The 14,135-nt window shown below is 34.0% G+C and overlaps 2 protein-coding genes across 2 annotated transcripts; both read right to left on the bottom strand.

Moving 5' to 3' along the window:
• Positions 1-979: 979 nt before the first annotated feature.
• LOC127075710 (histone H4) lies at positions 980-1,547 on the bottom strand. The gene has a single exon (XM_051017171.1). The coding sequence runs from the start codon at positions 1,458-1,460 to the stop codon at positions 1,149-1,151; it is 312 nt and encodes a 103-aa protein (XP_050873128.1). The 5' UTR covers positions 1,461-1,547; the 3' UTR covers positions 980-1,148.
• Positions 1,548-11,842: 10,295 nt separating this feature from the next.
• On the bottom strand, positions 11,843-12,391 carry LOC127075709 (histone H4). Its single transcript, XM_051017169.1, has one exon. The coding sequence runs from the start codon at positions 12,317-12,319 to the stop codon at positions 12,008-12,010; it is 312 nt and encodes a 103-aa protein (XP_050873126.1). The 5' UTR covers positions 12,320-12,391; the 3' UTR covers positions 11,843-12,007.
• Between the last annotated feature and the right edge of the window lie 1,744 nt (positions 12,392-14,135).

The raw sequence follows: 14,135 nt of genomic DNA, 5'->3' as shown, positions 1-14,135 counted from the left end.
AAAAAGATAGACCTAATAGATTTACAAATTGTAACTTGAATTGTAAGACATGCACAATACCTAATAGATTTCTAATAATATTTTTTGATGATATTTTCTCCTTTAATTTTTTACTTTGATTACACTTATTGATTTTTATGTTACATTGATTTTTATAGTAGATTGTCTTTTGATACGAGAGGATTGACCCAATCATGTGTTTGTAGTTGGTATTTAGTAAAAGCTTTATAAGTTTATTTTAAAATAAAGTAAAATATATATTTTCTATTTATAAATCTTGAGACAATAAAATTAAATAAAATTTAAGCTGAAAAACATTATTATAGTAGAGGTCAACAAAAGAAGAAATTGTTATTTATTTGAGATCAACAAAATGGGAAGAAGTAGTTGTCAATTAAATTAATAATTAAGAAAAATTTAATTGATTTACATTTCCACCTATTATTATATATAAACTTCGTCACTAAATGTTGCAAATGTTACAAGACTCCCTATAATATTACTAAGTTTCAAAAACTAATTTTACATTTTATACAATTTATATTAATAATTAGTGTATTTTATACTTCAATTTATATTGTAACAATTAGTATAAAATATCATAATAATGTCATGTAATTGATAAAATATTCAAATGGTGGATAGTATTCAATGAAGCACGACTATTACGAATACAAATAGGATTTCGATACTAATTCGATGATACTGATAATAATTTTTAAAAAAAATAAACTAAATATAATTATAAATATTGGTAGAAGCGTCACATAAACACGGACATATTTTTATAGATATGATACAGTATTTTATAGAAAAATATCTCTCAAAACATAAACTGAGTTGCTTTTTCCAAATTAAGTAAATACGGTTATGATATTATTTATTTCACTACCAACATAATAGTAGGGAGAGAATAATGAATTTTATTTTAAAAGAGAATATAATCAACAAAGTGTGAAAATAAATCAAAAACATGATATACCAGCTAACATTAAACCTTCATTTCAATTTAAACTTTAAAATTAGGGTAAAACTGGATAAACACCAGTTTAATTCAGCCTTACAGATTACAAATTAAACCTAATCACCATCGTAAACCTAAGAAAATTCACATAATCAATAAGAAAAAGCATAAGATAGCTTCTTCTTCAACCTCCGAAACCGTACAAGGTTCTTCCCTGCCTCTTGAGAGCGTAAACAACATCCATAGCTGTAACCGTCTTCCTCCTAGCGTGTTCGGTATATGTAACAGCATCACGAATCACATTCTCCAAAAAGATCTTCAAGACACCTCTGGTTTCTTCATAGATCAAACCGCTGATTCTCTTCACACCTCCTCTTCTCGCCAATCTACGAATAGCTGGCTTTGTGATACCTTGAATGTTGTCTCGCAACACCTTCCTGTGCCTCTTTGCACCTCCCTTTCCAAGTCCCTTACCTCCCTTACCACGACCTGACATTTTCGATGGAGAATTCGGAAATGAGTATTTAGGGTTTGATTTTGATTCGATTTGAGATGGAAATGCAGGATGTGATCGCGCTATTTATTTATCTATTGGAGCAAGAGGAAGGGGATACTTATGAGAAGTCAATTTGATATCTACCGTTAAATTTGGGGTAATCGACGGTTTATATTGGTGATCCGTGGATAGCTGGGTAATAACATAAGGACCGTAGATAGAAGAATATTAACGGTGAGATGGATTTTTTATAGACCAGTATATTTAATATTGTTGCTGTGACTAGCGATGGAAAATGAGAATATGGCACTATTTCCCTTGGCAAGGATCAGAAAAACTTAACAATGATTTATTACCAGCGGTTTGTTTTAATTTTAAAAAGTAATTTTTATTTTATTGAAGATTATAATCAAAATTATAATTATTTTTTTAAAATGTATCTTAAAGATGATAAAGGTCAATGGCTAAAGATTAAGATGTTTCTAAATCACTAGAAAAACATATCAATGATATCTCTCAAAAGTAGTATCAACAATATCACATTATTCGACTTTGATGCGAGAGTGTGAGAGTGTGTTGTGAAAGCTTGCTCCTTGTTACGCCAATAAATAAGGGAATCTCTAAAAAAAATATATAAACTAGTGATGTATCCACTATCAATTGAACTATCAACACAATCAACGTCATGATATGCTCTAAGAATTGAACTATCGGCACAATCGACATCATGATATGCTCTAAGAATTGATGGGGTGAAAAAGAGTAATGAAGACCTTAAAATAGAGTACCCTAGATATATTGAATAATTCAAAAGACAATAGCATAATTAATCGGTGGTATATAGAGAAGTATGTTAGTGTGTGAGACATTTTAAGTGATAGAAGGAATGAGAGAGGGAATGAGAAGTAATTGATAAATTGTTATTATTAAAAAGCTGTAAAACTGAATTACAGTTATGTGTATATATACAACTATGTTACTTATATACTAAGTAACTAACACAACATACCCCTTATAATCCAAGTTGTCGAACACAAAGTAATCATAGTCGATCTGAATTATTCCTAATTTCTTTTTCAAAGTTAGGAATTTGTCGATCTTCAATCCTTTGGTGAAAATCGCAGTCAAATGTTCTTCACTCGAGTAATGTCTCAATTCAAGTTCACCCTGGTTTACCTTCTCCCCTAGGAAATCAAACATAACCTCAATGTGATTACATCTTCCATGCAGAACTGGATTCTTTGCAAGATTAATTGTTAACTTGTTATCCATCTGCAGCACCAGAGGTTTCTTCACTTCGACTTCCATCTCTTCCAACACATATCTAATCAAAATTGCTTGACAAGCAGCATATGATCTTGCTATATGTTTAGCTTCACATTATGATAATGTCACCACAGGTTGCTTTCTCGAGCACTATGAGATTAGGGCATCAAATACTTGAAAGAAGTAACCAGTTGTGCTTCTTCGATCTTCCTTGTCTCCACACCAATCAGCGTCTGAATAGCAATTAATCACAGTTTCTTTGCTTTCAGAGTCTCGTCGAAATAGGATTACATCATTCACTGATCCTTTTAAGAATCTTGGTATTCTTCTTGCAGCATTCATGCGTGACACCTTTGGTTCATCCATGTATATGCTCATTAATCCAACTGAGAAACATATATCAGGTATGTTATTGCACACATACCTCATAGATCCTACAATTTGTCTAAACAAAGTTGCATCGACCTTGTCCTCCTCTCCATGTTTCTCCAGTTTCATAATTGACTTAACATGTGAGGATACAGGATTCGATTCTTCTATCCTGGATCTCTTGAGTATTTCTTTGACATATTTTCTTTGATGTAGCACCATAACTTGCTTCGACATTTGAAATTGCATGCCTAGGAAATAAGACAATTTTCCCAAATCTGGCATTTTGAATTCCCTTTTCATCAGCTTTTTGAACTTTGACAAGTTTTCCATGCTATTTCAAGTTACTAAAAAGTCATCGACATATAAGCATATGATTTTTATATCTTGTGCCACAACTTGAACATAAACACCATACTCAGACTTGTATTTGATGAATCCTAATTCGACCAAGTATGAGTCGATCTTCTTGTTCCATGCCTTAGGCACCTGCTTGAGACCATATAGCGCTTTCTGCCACTTATACACTTTCCTCGCTTCCTCCTGTATCACAAACCCGAGAGGTTGTATTACATACACGACTTCATCTAAGGGACCACTCAAAAATGATGATTTCGCATCTAAGTGAAATGTCGGCCAACCTTGCTTGCATGTCAAGGCTACCACCAATTGGACAGTCTCCAATCTTGCTACCAGTGCATATATTTCAGAGTAGTCTAGTCCTGATCTTTAAAGAAATCCTCGAGCTATTAATCTTGTCTTGTGTCTTGCAATCGACCCATCAGGATTATGCTTCAATTTGAACACCCATTTCACTTCGATAGCTTTTGCATGTGTTGGCAATTCGACTAGCTCATATGTAATGTTTCCTTTAATTGCTTGTAACTCTTGGACCATAGTTTCCTTCCATTGTTTATCTTTGAAGGCCTCACTATAGTTGATTAGTTTAGCACTTGCAAGTAAAGAAAAATGAATCAAATCTCCATCTGGTGTGACTTCATCATCACCAACGACTTCACAGTCTTGAAGCTTTTCTAGGAGTACTCTAGTTTTTTAGGTCTTTGGCTTGTGCTAGCCACACCCTCTTCAAGTACGGCTATGTCTGGAATATCAGCAACTACTTTGACTTTGACTTCATCAGTTTCTTTGTCAACACCGTAACTTGTCAAAGGCTTGTTAATTGCATCACCAAAATTCCAATCCCATGCAGATTTTTCATTAATCATGATATTTCGACTCATTACGATCTTCTTGTTGATTGGATTGAATAGCATAAATGCTTCAGTTTTGTGATATTCTACTAGAACCATAGTTTCACTTTTATCATCAAACTTCCTTCTTCTTGCATTAGAAGCATGCTTGTAGCAAATAGATCAAACACCTTCAAATGACTCACAAATGGTTGTTTTCCACTCCACACTTCTTCAAGAACCTTATTTTTCAGCTTCTTGGTAGGGCACATGTTCATAATATAAATAACAATGGTGACAACTTCACCCCATAATGATTTTGGTAAATTGTTATGCCTCAGCATGCATCTCGCCATATCCATTATGGTCATGTTTCTTCTTTCTGCTATTCCATTATGTTGAGGCGTGTAAGAAGTAGTTACCTCATGATCGATACCATGTTTTTCACATAACTCTTCAAACATCTTGGATGTGTATTCGCCACATCCATCTATTTGCATAACTTTGATCTACTTTTCCCTCTGGTTTTTGACAAGCATCTTGAATCTCTTGAAGATTGAAAATACTTTGTCTTTGCGCCTCCTCACATCGTATGATCTTCACGCATGTCACATACATCAGAATGTACTACTTCTAGTATGCAAGAGGACCTCATTGGCATAGTTGAAATGAAAAACTTTCTATAATGTTTCCCTACTAAGCAACACTCACAGAGTTTGTCGAGCATCTCAAGACTTGGTATACTAGTTACCATATATTGAGTAATCAATTGATTGAGTGCCCCAGAATTCAAGTGGCCAAACCTCAAATGCCACAGCCAACTATTCGTGCGGTCGACAACTGTTTTAAGGTATTGTACCTCTGTTGAACTGATCGTGGTCTTAAATGTCTTGTTCTTCGACATAGGATATTTTAAGACTAAACTATTATGAGCGTCAAACAATTACAAGTATCCATCTTTCATAACCACTGAGAAACCTTTTTCGACCAATTGTCCAACACATAGCAAGGTTCACTTCATTCCATGTACATATAGTCCATCTTTGACAAAGTAACCTCATTTTTAACAGTTATATCATGTACTAATAATTCTTGGCAAAGTAACCTCATTTTTAACAATTATATCATTACACGCCTTTTTTTCTCTTCTTCATCTTTCTGATAGGAGTTTCCTTCTCCTCTTTTGGAGGATTCAGAAGCCCTATCATCGACCTTATGCTTTTCAGGGTTCGATCAAGACTTCTTAATCTAAGTCCTGTCTCCTTTGACCTTGAAATTGTTGGAACCACCGTATTTCTTCCAAGTATGAGCTTGTAGTGCTTATAATGAATCTTGAACACCTTTCCTTTCGACAATTCTCATCTAATGTGCCTCAAACGAACCAATAGGATCTTCCAGTTTCATGGTTTCAATATTGTTGGATTCTTGAATGGCTATAATAACATGACCAAAGTGAAAGATCAACGTATGCATTACCTTCTCAATTATCATCTTATCATTTAGGGTTTTACCATAACCTTTCATGAGATGGACAAGATTCTACACCTTCGAGACATAGCCTGCAATATTTTCTTCCTCTCCCATCTAATGTAATTCATACTGCCTTCTCAATGTGTGTAATTTAATGACTTTAACCTTCTCACCACTTTCTTAATACTTGACAATAATATCCCATGCCTCTTTCTCCAATTCAGCATGAGAAATCTTATCAAAGTTTGTCACATCTACTGCTGATTGAATATAATACGCAACCTTGCAATCTTTCTTCTTTACATCCTTATGAATGACTCTCTGAGCATCAGTTGCATTATTATCAAGCTTAGGGATGCCATTGTTGACCATATTCATTACACAATCGATAATAACATAGTCTCACACCAATTCATAACAATATGTACACACACATTCACAACCAATCAATAGCATCATGAACAATCAACTACATATGCAATCATGTATGCAAATGTACTCCACAACGGACTCATTATGAATGTGGTACCATTCACGAACACTCAGGTTCATCTCGCTCCCAATCACCATCATAGAACTAGAGCATATACCAAATCGTTATCATCATCATAGGTAACGCCTCACCAGCCCCCATCTGGAACCGAATGCTCGCTCCCGATCCCCACCATAAGACTAAAGCATACCAAAATTCATTACCATCACCATAAATAACACTTCGTTAATTCTTCATTAGAATTATCTACTCGCTTCCGATCCACACCATCGCACCAGAGCATATCAAAACTGGACTGAAGTTCGTACACCATGATGCATGACTCTCGACAACATACATTACCACCAAAAGGATCACAATACACATCTCACCATTTATGCACCACATCATTTGTCATACACAATAATCAATCAATGTTACGACATTAGTAATAAACAACAAATAAGAGTAACTCAACAAATTTAACTTCATAGGCATTTATTCATGTTACTTTACCAAAACAACAACACATCATCATATAACGATTCGCTAGTCAATCATACATGTCAACACAAACATTGCCATGAAATACACATTATTATAACTCAAACAATTCGCCAAGCACTACCATGATTTAGCTCTATGTGTTAGCTTTCTAACTCTTTGAATCGCATCTCATTTGGACTTACGAAATGAAAGATACGGCCAAAATCGTCGGACAACGCAACTAGGACAAAACATAATTTTTCACCATTTGGCCTATGACAATCGATTTTCATAGGGTCACAATTGATTGTCAGCGAACACCTTTCGCTATTGACTTCACAAAAAAAATACTTTTTTTAGACTAGGCAATCGATTGAGGCATTGGTGCAATCGATTGCACTATGTATTTTTTTTCAAAATATCAACCAGCGCAATTGATTGTCACTGTAGTTTTTTTTCAAAAAATCTAGTTTTCATCATACGATCTTCATCCCTAAACTTTCATACATGCCTCCAACTATTTTTTCCAAAACCCCATTGATTCAAAAACGAATTTAATAGTGAATCATGTTAGCTTAGTCATTAGCATATACAACACTTATTTCATCATAATTCATAGCAATTTCACCAATAAATTTAACAGCAAATTCATCATCAATCATGAATAAAACTCAAACTTTCACATCCACATCAATGGCAAAACTTCATACTTACGTATTCATGATTATTCAAACATTGATTCAATCATAACAACACCTATAAACACAAAATCAACAAACAATTTCCAGAAAATTCATCATATAATAAATCATCACAAGAAAGCTTAGAACCCTAATGAGATTAAGGACTTATCATCACTACCCCATCATGCAATACACCTAATTTGGTAGCCCTTTCTCCCTCCTTACCTCAGATTTCCAACAAACAGAATATAATATCTATGGGTCTCATTTTTCAAACCCTAATTCCTTTTTTCCTTCAAAAGCTCTTTCTCTCCTTTTGCCTCTTTTCTCAAATTACACGTACCGACAAAAACTAGGCTAATTTTTTCTTACTTTAGATATATACCCTTAGGGTTTTCTACACAATTATTTTAGCTTCAAGTCATCTCCCTTCACTTATGTATGCCCCCTCCTTTTGTTTTTAGCTTTATTTTTGTTTCTTTATTTATTTTATTTTTTAGTGGAGCCTTTATTAAATATTAACAAAAATAATATAAAAATCAACAAGTCTTTTTAGTATAAAAACCAAATATGTTTTCTAAAATTATTTTTTTTTAATTAAACCAAAAAAAAATCGTAATTAAATCGGGTGAAAAAGGATAATTGGACGTAAGCCCACCATAATCATCATTGATCCCCACTACTAAATCAGTAACATTTCACTAATCTCATTATTGAAAACAGCTACTCGCTCCCGGTCCCCATTCAGAACCAGAGCTCACCACCGAACCAAAGTTTGTACACCAAGATGCATGGACTCAACAACAACACGCAAATATGATCATTCACAACCAGCCCCACTTGTGATTGTGTACACCGTCAATAAGTCCATCACCTCAACATAATAAATATGATATGCAAATATATTCAAGAATATATAATCATAGAATTATGTCTACATTCCAGGTGTTATTCAATTCCTCATAATATTTTATCACAATAATTTGTCACACTCTTCGTCAACTCGTAACAACCTTTAGATCCATGATTATATAATTATTCAATAATCATCTCATAAAATTTTCACAAGTAAAACACATCATTCATATTTTCATGTATGTGTTTAATCTCTAAAGCATTATTATAAGGTAGAGTTATGCATCAGCTATCCAAACCTTCAAACCGCATCTCAAACGGAGTCATGGAACTCAAGTCACGCACGGAAACAACGCACTTGGTACAAAATCCAAGGAGCTCCTATAGCCCGTAGAACTCCTCAAGCCAAAAAACGTCCTTTGGGCATGCCTCTAGTACAAAAAATAGCTGCTATGGCCCGTAGCAGTGCTTAGAAAACCCTAATTAGCTCGCGATTTTATGAGATCTCTCTTGTTTTTTCAGCCTTGTATCAGCCCGAAAACCCCAAGTTTTTTCCTTTAACAACCCCCAAAACATATCATATCATAAGGTACATGAACTGATAGAAATAAACATATCACAGCATCAAAACCAACACCATCGTATTAGATCATCATGCTCTTCACTGATACATAACACCAATATATTAACACATGAATAACAACCCGATAAATTTGTAAATACATACGCATACGATAATTAACATCAAACTCATATTTATCACATTATAATAATTAAGTTCACATAAATCTTCCCCAAACACGTCAAACATCAACAACAATGAAAAAGATAAAAACCTAGAGGAGGGTGAGAATTCCTCTCTATCTTTCATGAATTTGACACCAATATTAGAGTAATCCCTCTATCTTAATTTCCAGTAAGAACAAGCTTTGGCTATGGCTTCTTCCTCTCTCTCAAACTCTAGTTTTACCTCTTCTCACAATTTGCTTTTTCTCCTAATTTTCTCTAATTTCACTTACTGATACCTCAAAGGCTTCACTAATCCTTATTAATATTAACCTAATTCCATATTTCTAATTATTTCACCTTGCCCCTAACTTACCTTTATTTCTCACCATTTTACCCCATATTTCTGTTATTCCTAATTTTCACTCAAATCTCATGAATTCTCTATTTTTTTATTATTTTAATAATTTAAAATTAACTAAAATTCTAAATAATTCTCACCACTCTCCATAAATCCCACAAAAATATCCAAGATGCCAATAATTAAACAAAACAATTTTTAACTCAATAAAAACAAAAATACAAAAATTGGAGGTATTACAAATCTCCCTCACTTAATAAATTGTTGTCCTAAAAAATTACCTGAAGGAAAAAACTTTGGATAAGACTCTCTCATCTGACTCTCGAGCTCCCGCGTTACACTCCCACAAGCAGGTTCTCCTCACACCACCTTCATTGAAGCAATATCCTTGCCTCTCAAGTGTTTCACTTAGTTATCCTTAATCCGCAAAGGTGATGTCTCAACAGTCAAGTTCTCTCTAACTTGCACATTATCCAACTGAGTCACATGAGATAGATAAGGAATATACTTTCGAAGTTGCGACAAATGAAAGACATCATGAAGATTCGAAAGATGGAAATACAACTATGTAGGCCACCTTTCCTACACTCTGGAGGATCTGATATGGATCAATGAAACTAGGCGTGAGCTTTCGAGACTTTAATGCTCGACCAACACCAATCACTAGAGTAACTCTCAAAAATACATGATCTCCCTCTTGGAACTCAAGTGCATTCCTTCACTTTTCATGATAACTCTTATTTTGATTCTATGAAGCTTTCATCTTTTTTTGAATCATCCCGGTTTTCTCAGTAGTATGTTCAATGATCTTTGGTTCAAGCATGACACTTTCACCTGATTCAGTTGTCAAGTCTAAATCATGGGTAGGATAATTCCTCTCATGGATATTCGATTGTCTCGAAGCATACACAACAACCTGACAATTCTACATAAGCACACCACTCAAGCCCATCTTCTAAGCATCGCAAAATACCACAAAGGATTCACTAGTATCTGGTAGAACCAAAATTGCAATTGTCGTTAAAGTCTTCTTCAACTCTTGAAAGCTTTCCTCACACTGAGCATCCCACACATTAGTTTGTCATTTTGAGACAACTGAGTCAAAGGCAAAGTTAATCTCAAAAAACCTTCTATAAAGCTCATGTAATAACCACCAAAACCAAGAAAACTTCTGATCTCAGTAACAGACTTAGGAATCTCCCAATACGACATTGCATCTATCTTAAACGGATCGACCGATATACCACCACTAGAAATCACGTGACCAAGGAAGGTCACTTCATGCAACCAGAACTCACACTTGGATAACTTGACATACAACTTCTTCTCTCGCAAAGTCTTCAACATAACTCTCAGATGTCTTGCATGCTCTTCATTTGACTTTGAATACACTAAGATGTCATCGATGAATACTACAACAAATTGATCTAAATAGAGATGAAAGATTATGTTAATGTACTTCATAAACACATCTGGTGCATTAGACGCACCAAACGGCATCACTGAGTACTCATAATGACCATAACGGGTTATAAAAACAGTCTTCAAAATATCTTCAACCTTCACTAAAATTTGATAATAACTTGATCTAAGATCAATCTTATTGAAAACAAAAGCACCTATTAACTGATACATAAAGTCATCAATTCTTGGAAGAAGATACTTATTCTTAATTGTGATCTTATTAAGTTATTGATAGGCAACACATAACTTCATGCTACCATCTTCTTCTTCACCAACAACAATGGCCGATATAATATATGATGATTTTTCATCTAATTTTAGTCACATCCTTAAGACTATTTTTGAATACGCTAAAACGAACCGAGCGGAATAAATATGTCATTTGAATGTTTGGGTATTTCATAACGGAATAGAGCAATTTTCTCATCCGTCCAAATCGAAAGGTATAAAAAATTATGGAATGGAATAGAATACATTCCATCCATTTTTAATTAAACAATAGAATATGAGTTTATACATAAATTGACAATGGATTTTAATTGTCTAGATTTTGGTGTATAAGTTGACGATGGATTTTAATTGTCTAGATTTTGGTGTGTATAAATAAAGACTTAAAAGACTTTAAAGTTGGACTTGATTCTGATTCCAATGAACCTATAAATAGAGAACACTAGAATATTTCTTAAGAAACTTTATTTTTTCTTCATCAATAATTCTTAAGGATTTGTTTTTTATGGTTCCTTGCAATATTAGTAACATTAAGTTATACATCTAATAGATGCAATGAGAGTCAAATGTGAATAAAAATTGGGATATACCACAAATTAGACATTAAGCTTCTGCATATCTTATGAGGATAGAGAAACTTTCTACCCAGCAAGGTTAAAAAAATTGTGCATTTACATGAGGAAACCCAGATGAGAGACCACTAAACCAAATTGAGCAGCAAAGCCAAAGGCTCGAACGTTATCACAGCACATAGCACATAACTACATTACAGGGCAAGATTTATCCATGATCTGTATAAATTAAAACCAGTCTAGACCATCACAATCACTTCATTTTGGTTTCAACTTTAAATTTAGGTTAAAACTGAATATCATACATCAATCTCATTCAGAATTATAGGAGTACAACATAAACCTAATCATAATCATCATGAACAGCTAAAGAAAAATCATAAGTGAGCTTCTTCTTCATCATCTTTAACCTCCAAAACCGTACAAGGTTCTTCCCTGCCTCTTGAGAGCATAAACAACATCCATAGCTGTAACCGTCTTCCTCCTAGCGTGTTCGGTATATGTAACGGCATCACGAATCACATTCTCCAAAAAGATCTTCAAAACTCCTCTTGTTTCTTCATAGATCAAACCGCTGATTCTCTTCACACCTCCTCTTCTCGCCAATCTACGAATAGCTGGCTTTGTGATACCTTGGATGTTGTCTCGCAACACCTTCCTGTGCCTCTTTGCACCTCCCTTTCCTAGTCCCTTACCACCCTTACCACGACCTGACATTTTCGATTGAAATTTTGTGATTGGGAATTTAGGATTTGAATATGAATTCGTGTTGAGAAATGTGAATGTGATCGCACTATTTATTCATCTGTTGCAGCGGGAGGAAGAAGAGGCTTGTAAGAATTCAATTTGATATCTACCGTTAAAATATGAGGTAATCGACGGCTTATATTGGTGATCCGTGTATAGCTAGTTAATAGCTTAAGGACCGTAGATAGAATAATATTAACGGTGAACTGCATCTTCCTATACACCAACCTATTCGCAATATTGAATATGTGGCCAATGAGCTAAATACCACTAAATTTCAGTATAATTCATCCATACAAAATAGTAATTGTATGGAAAAAGTGACACTATATAAAAATATATATATATATACTTTTAATTAATGTGAAATTTATATTTTTTCAAATTTACAAGATCTTCGTTGTGTTGATCAATTGATTTTTGAATTTTTCTTCTTTTTTTTGTGTAGTTAACCTCCATATGATATGAAGTTACTTGTATTAGTTTGTTATAAGAAAATAAAATATTTTTAGAGGCACAATTAGGTATTTTTAGAGATACAGTTAGAATTGTTTCTTTTTACGAATTGATTTTTGAATTTGTTTGTCTAAATCAAATTAATTTATAATTATTTGAATATGTTTCTTTATGGGCATATTTGATCGATATCACATATGATTTTGGTTAGGGGTGGTAAAACGGGTCCGGTTCATTGGGCATGCCCGTTTTGTCCGTAATTTAGTGCGGGGAGGCCCAAGAATTTAGGTCTTCATCCTCTAATGTGTTTGCCCCGCTCCGCCCCGTTTTCTTCGCGGACTTTTGTGGGCATAAGTATTTATATTTTTTGTGTTTTTATGCTGAAAAGATGCAGTGTCTTCGGGCTTTCCCCGCCTGTTTACTAGTGATTTCTGATAAACAACCGCTAGTCTTCCAAATTTATATATTTTTGGTAACTCACAGGATCGACTAGATTGATCCTAGGACATGTGTCTTAAGAATTATTATTATGGTGATTTGACTCATGATTAAGTTTGTTTCTAATGTGTGGATGACGAAAAGTGTTTTGACAACAACTTTGAAAGAAACATATAACTTTATGAACAAAGTAAATGACGATAACTTTATAGTAAAAGGTTTCTTAAAGATAACGAAAATATTTGGGAAAGGTAAAGATAAAGGACTCGAAGTAAATGTTTTAAGTTTTGAGAAAGTACTGGAAATGAGGACTTGGCGAAATGTAAATGCAAAGTAAAAGTGATGATAAATTACTGAAAAGTAAGGACAATTCGACAGAATAAAAGGCGGTGAATAACTTTAATTTAAATAATTGGTATGAAAAATATAACATGAACGAAACTTATGGTGTTCTTCATACATACATTTCAGCGTAAAAACTCTTTTCTCTCGCTCCGGTACTTCGAGTGTATTTTGTGAAGTTTTGTATATCTGTTTGAACACCTTTGAATCTAAAACTAAGACCCTTATTTATAGCAATTTGACCCTAACGGCCTTTACACATATGACTGCCATGTTTGCCATTCTCAAGCGTTGCATATCTCGGATGTTTCCACGTGTTGGCCTGACGGAACGACTTTGTTTGAATTTCAAATAGTTCCCGCTTGAAGCTTCGACTCTGCGAACGCCTACATCAAAAAGAACTTTATGGAAACCCAAAAAATCTTCTAAGTCTCAGGCTTCGACAACAAAGAATTATTCACCCACGAAAAGAATTAAACAACTTCGACACAGCCATCTTTTACTTATTCTTCAAAACATAATATTTCCAAAGACCTTCAGCTATATGTCG

The sequence above is a fragment of the Lathyrus oleraceus genome, chromosome 4, assembly GCF_024323335.1.
Source record: "Lathyrus oleraceus cultivar Zhongwan6 chromosome 4, CAAS_Psat_ZW6_1.0, whole genome shotgun sequence".
Taxonomy (NCBI): domain Eukaryota; kingdom Viridiplantae; phylum Streptophyta; class Magnoliopsida; order Fabales; family Fabaceae; genus Lathyrus; species Lathyrus oleraceus.
The sequence above is the reverse complement of the archived record's forward strand: the minus strand, read 5'-3'. Positions and strand labels throughout refer to the sequence as shown.

Coding starts and splice junctions, on each gene's coding strand:
- LOC127075710 (XM_051017171.1), bottom strand. CDS start 1,460: ATGTCAGGTCGTGGTAAGGGAGGTAAGGGACTTGGAAAGGGAGGTGCA.
- LOC127075709 (XM_051017169.1), bottom strand. CDS start 12,319: ATGTCAGGTCGTGGTAAGGGTGGTAAGGGACTAGGAAAGGGAGGTGCA.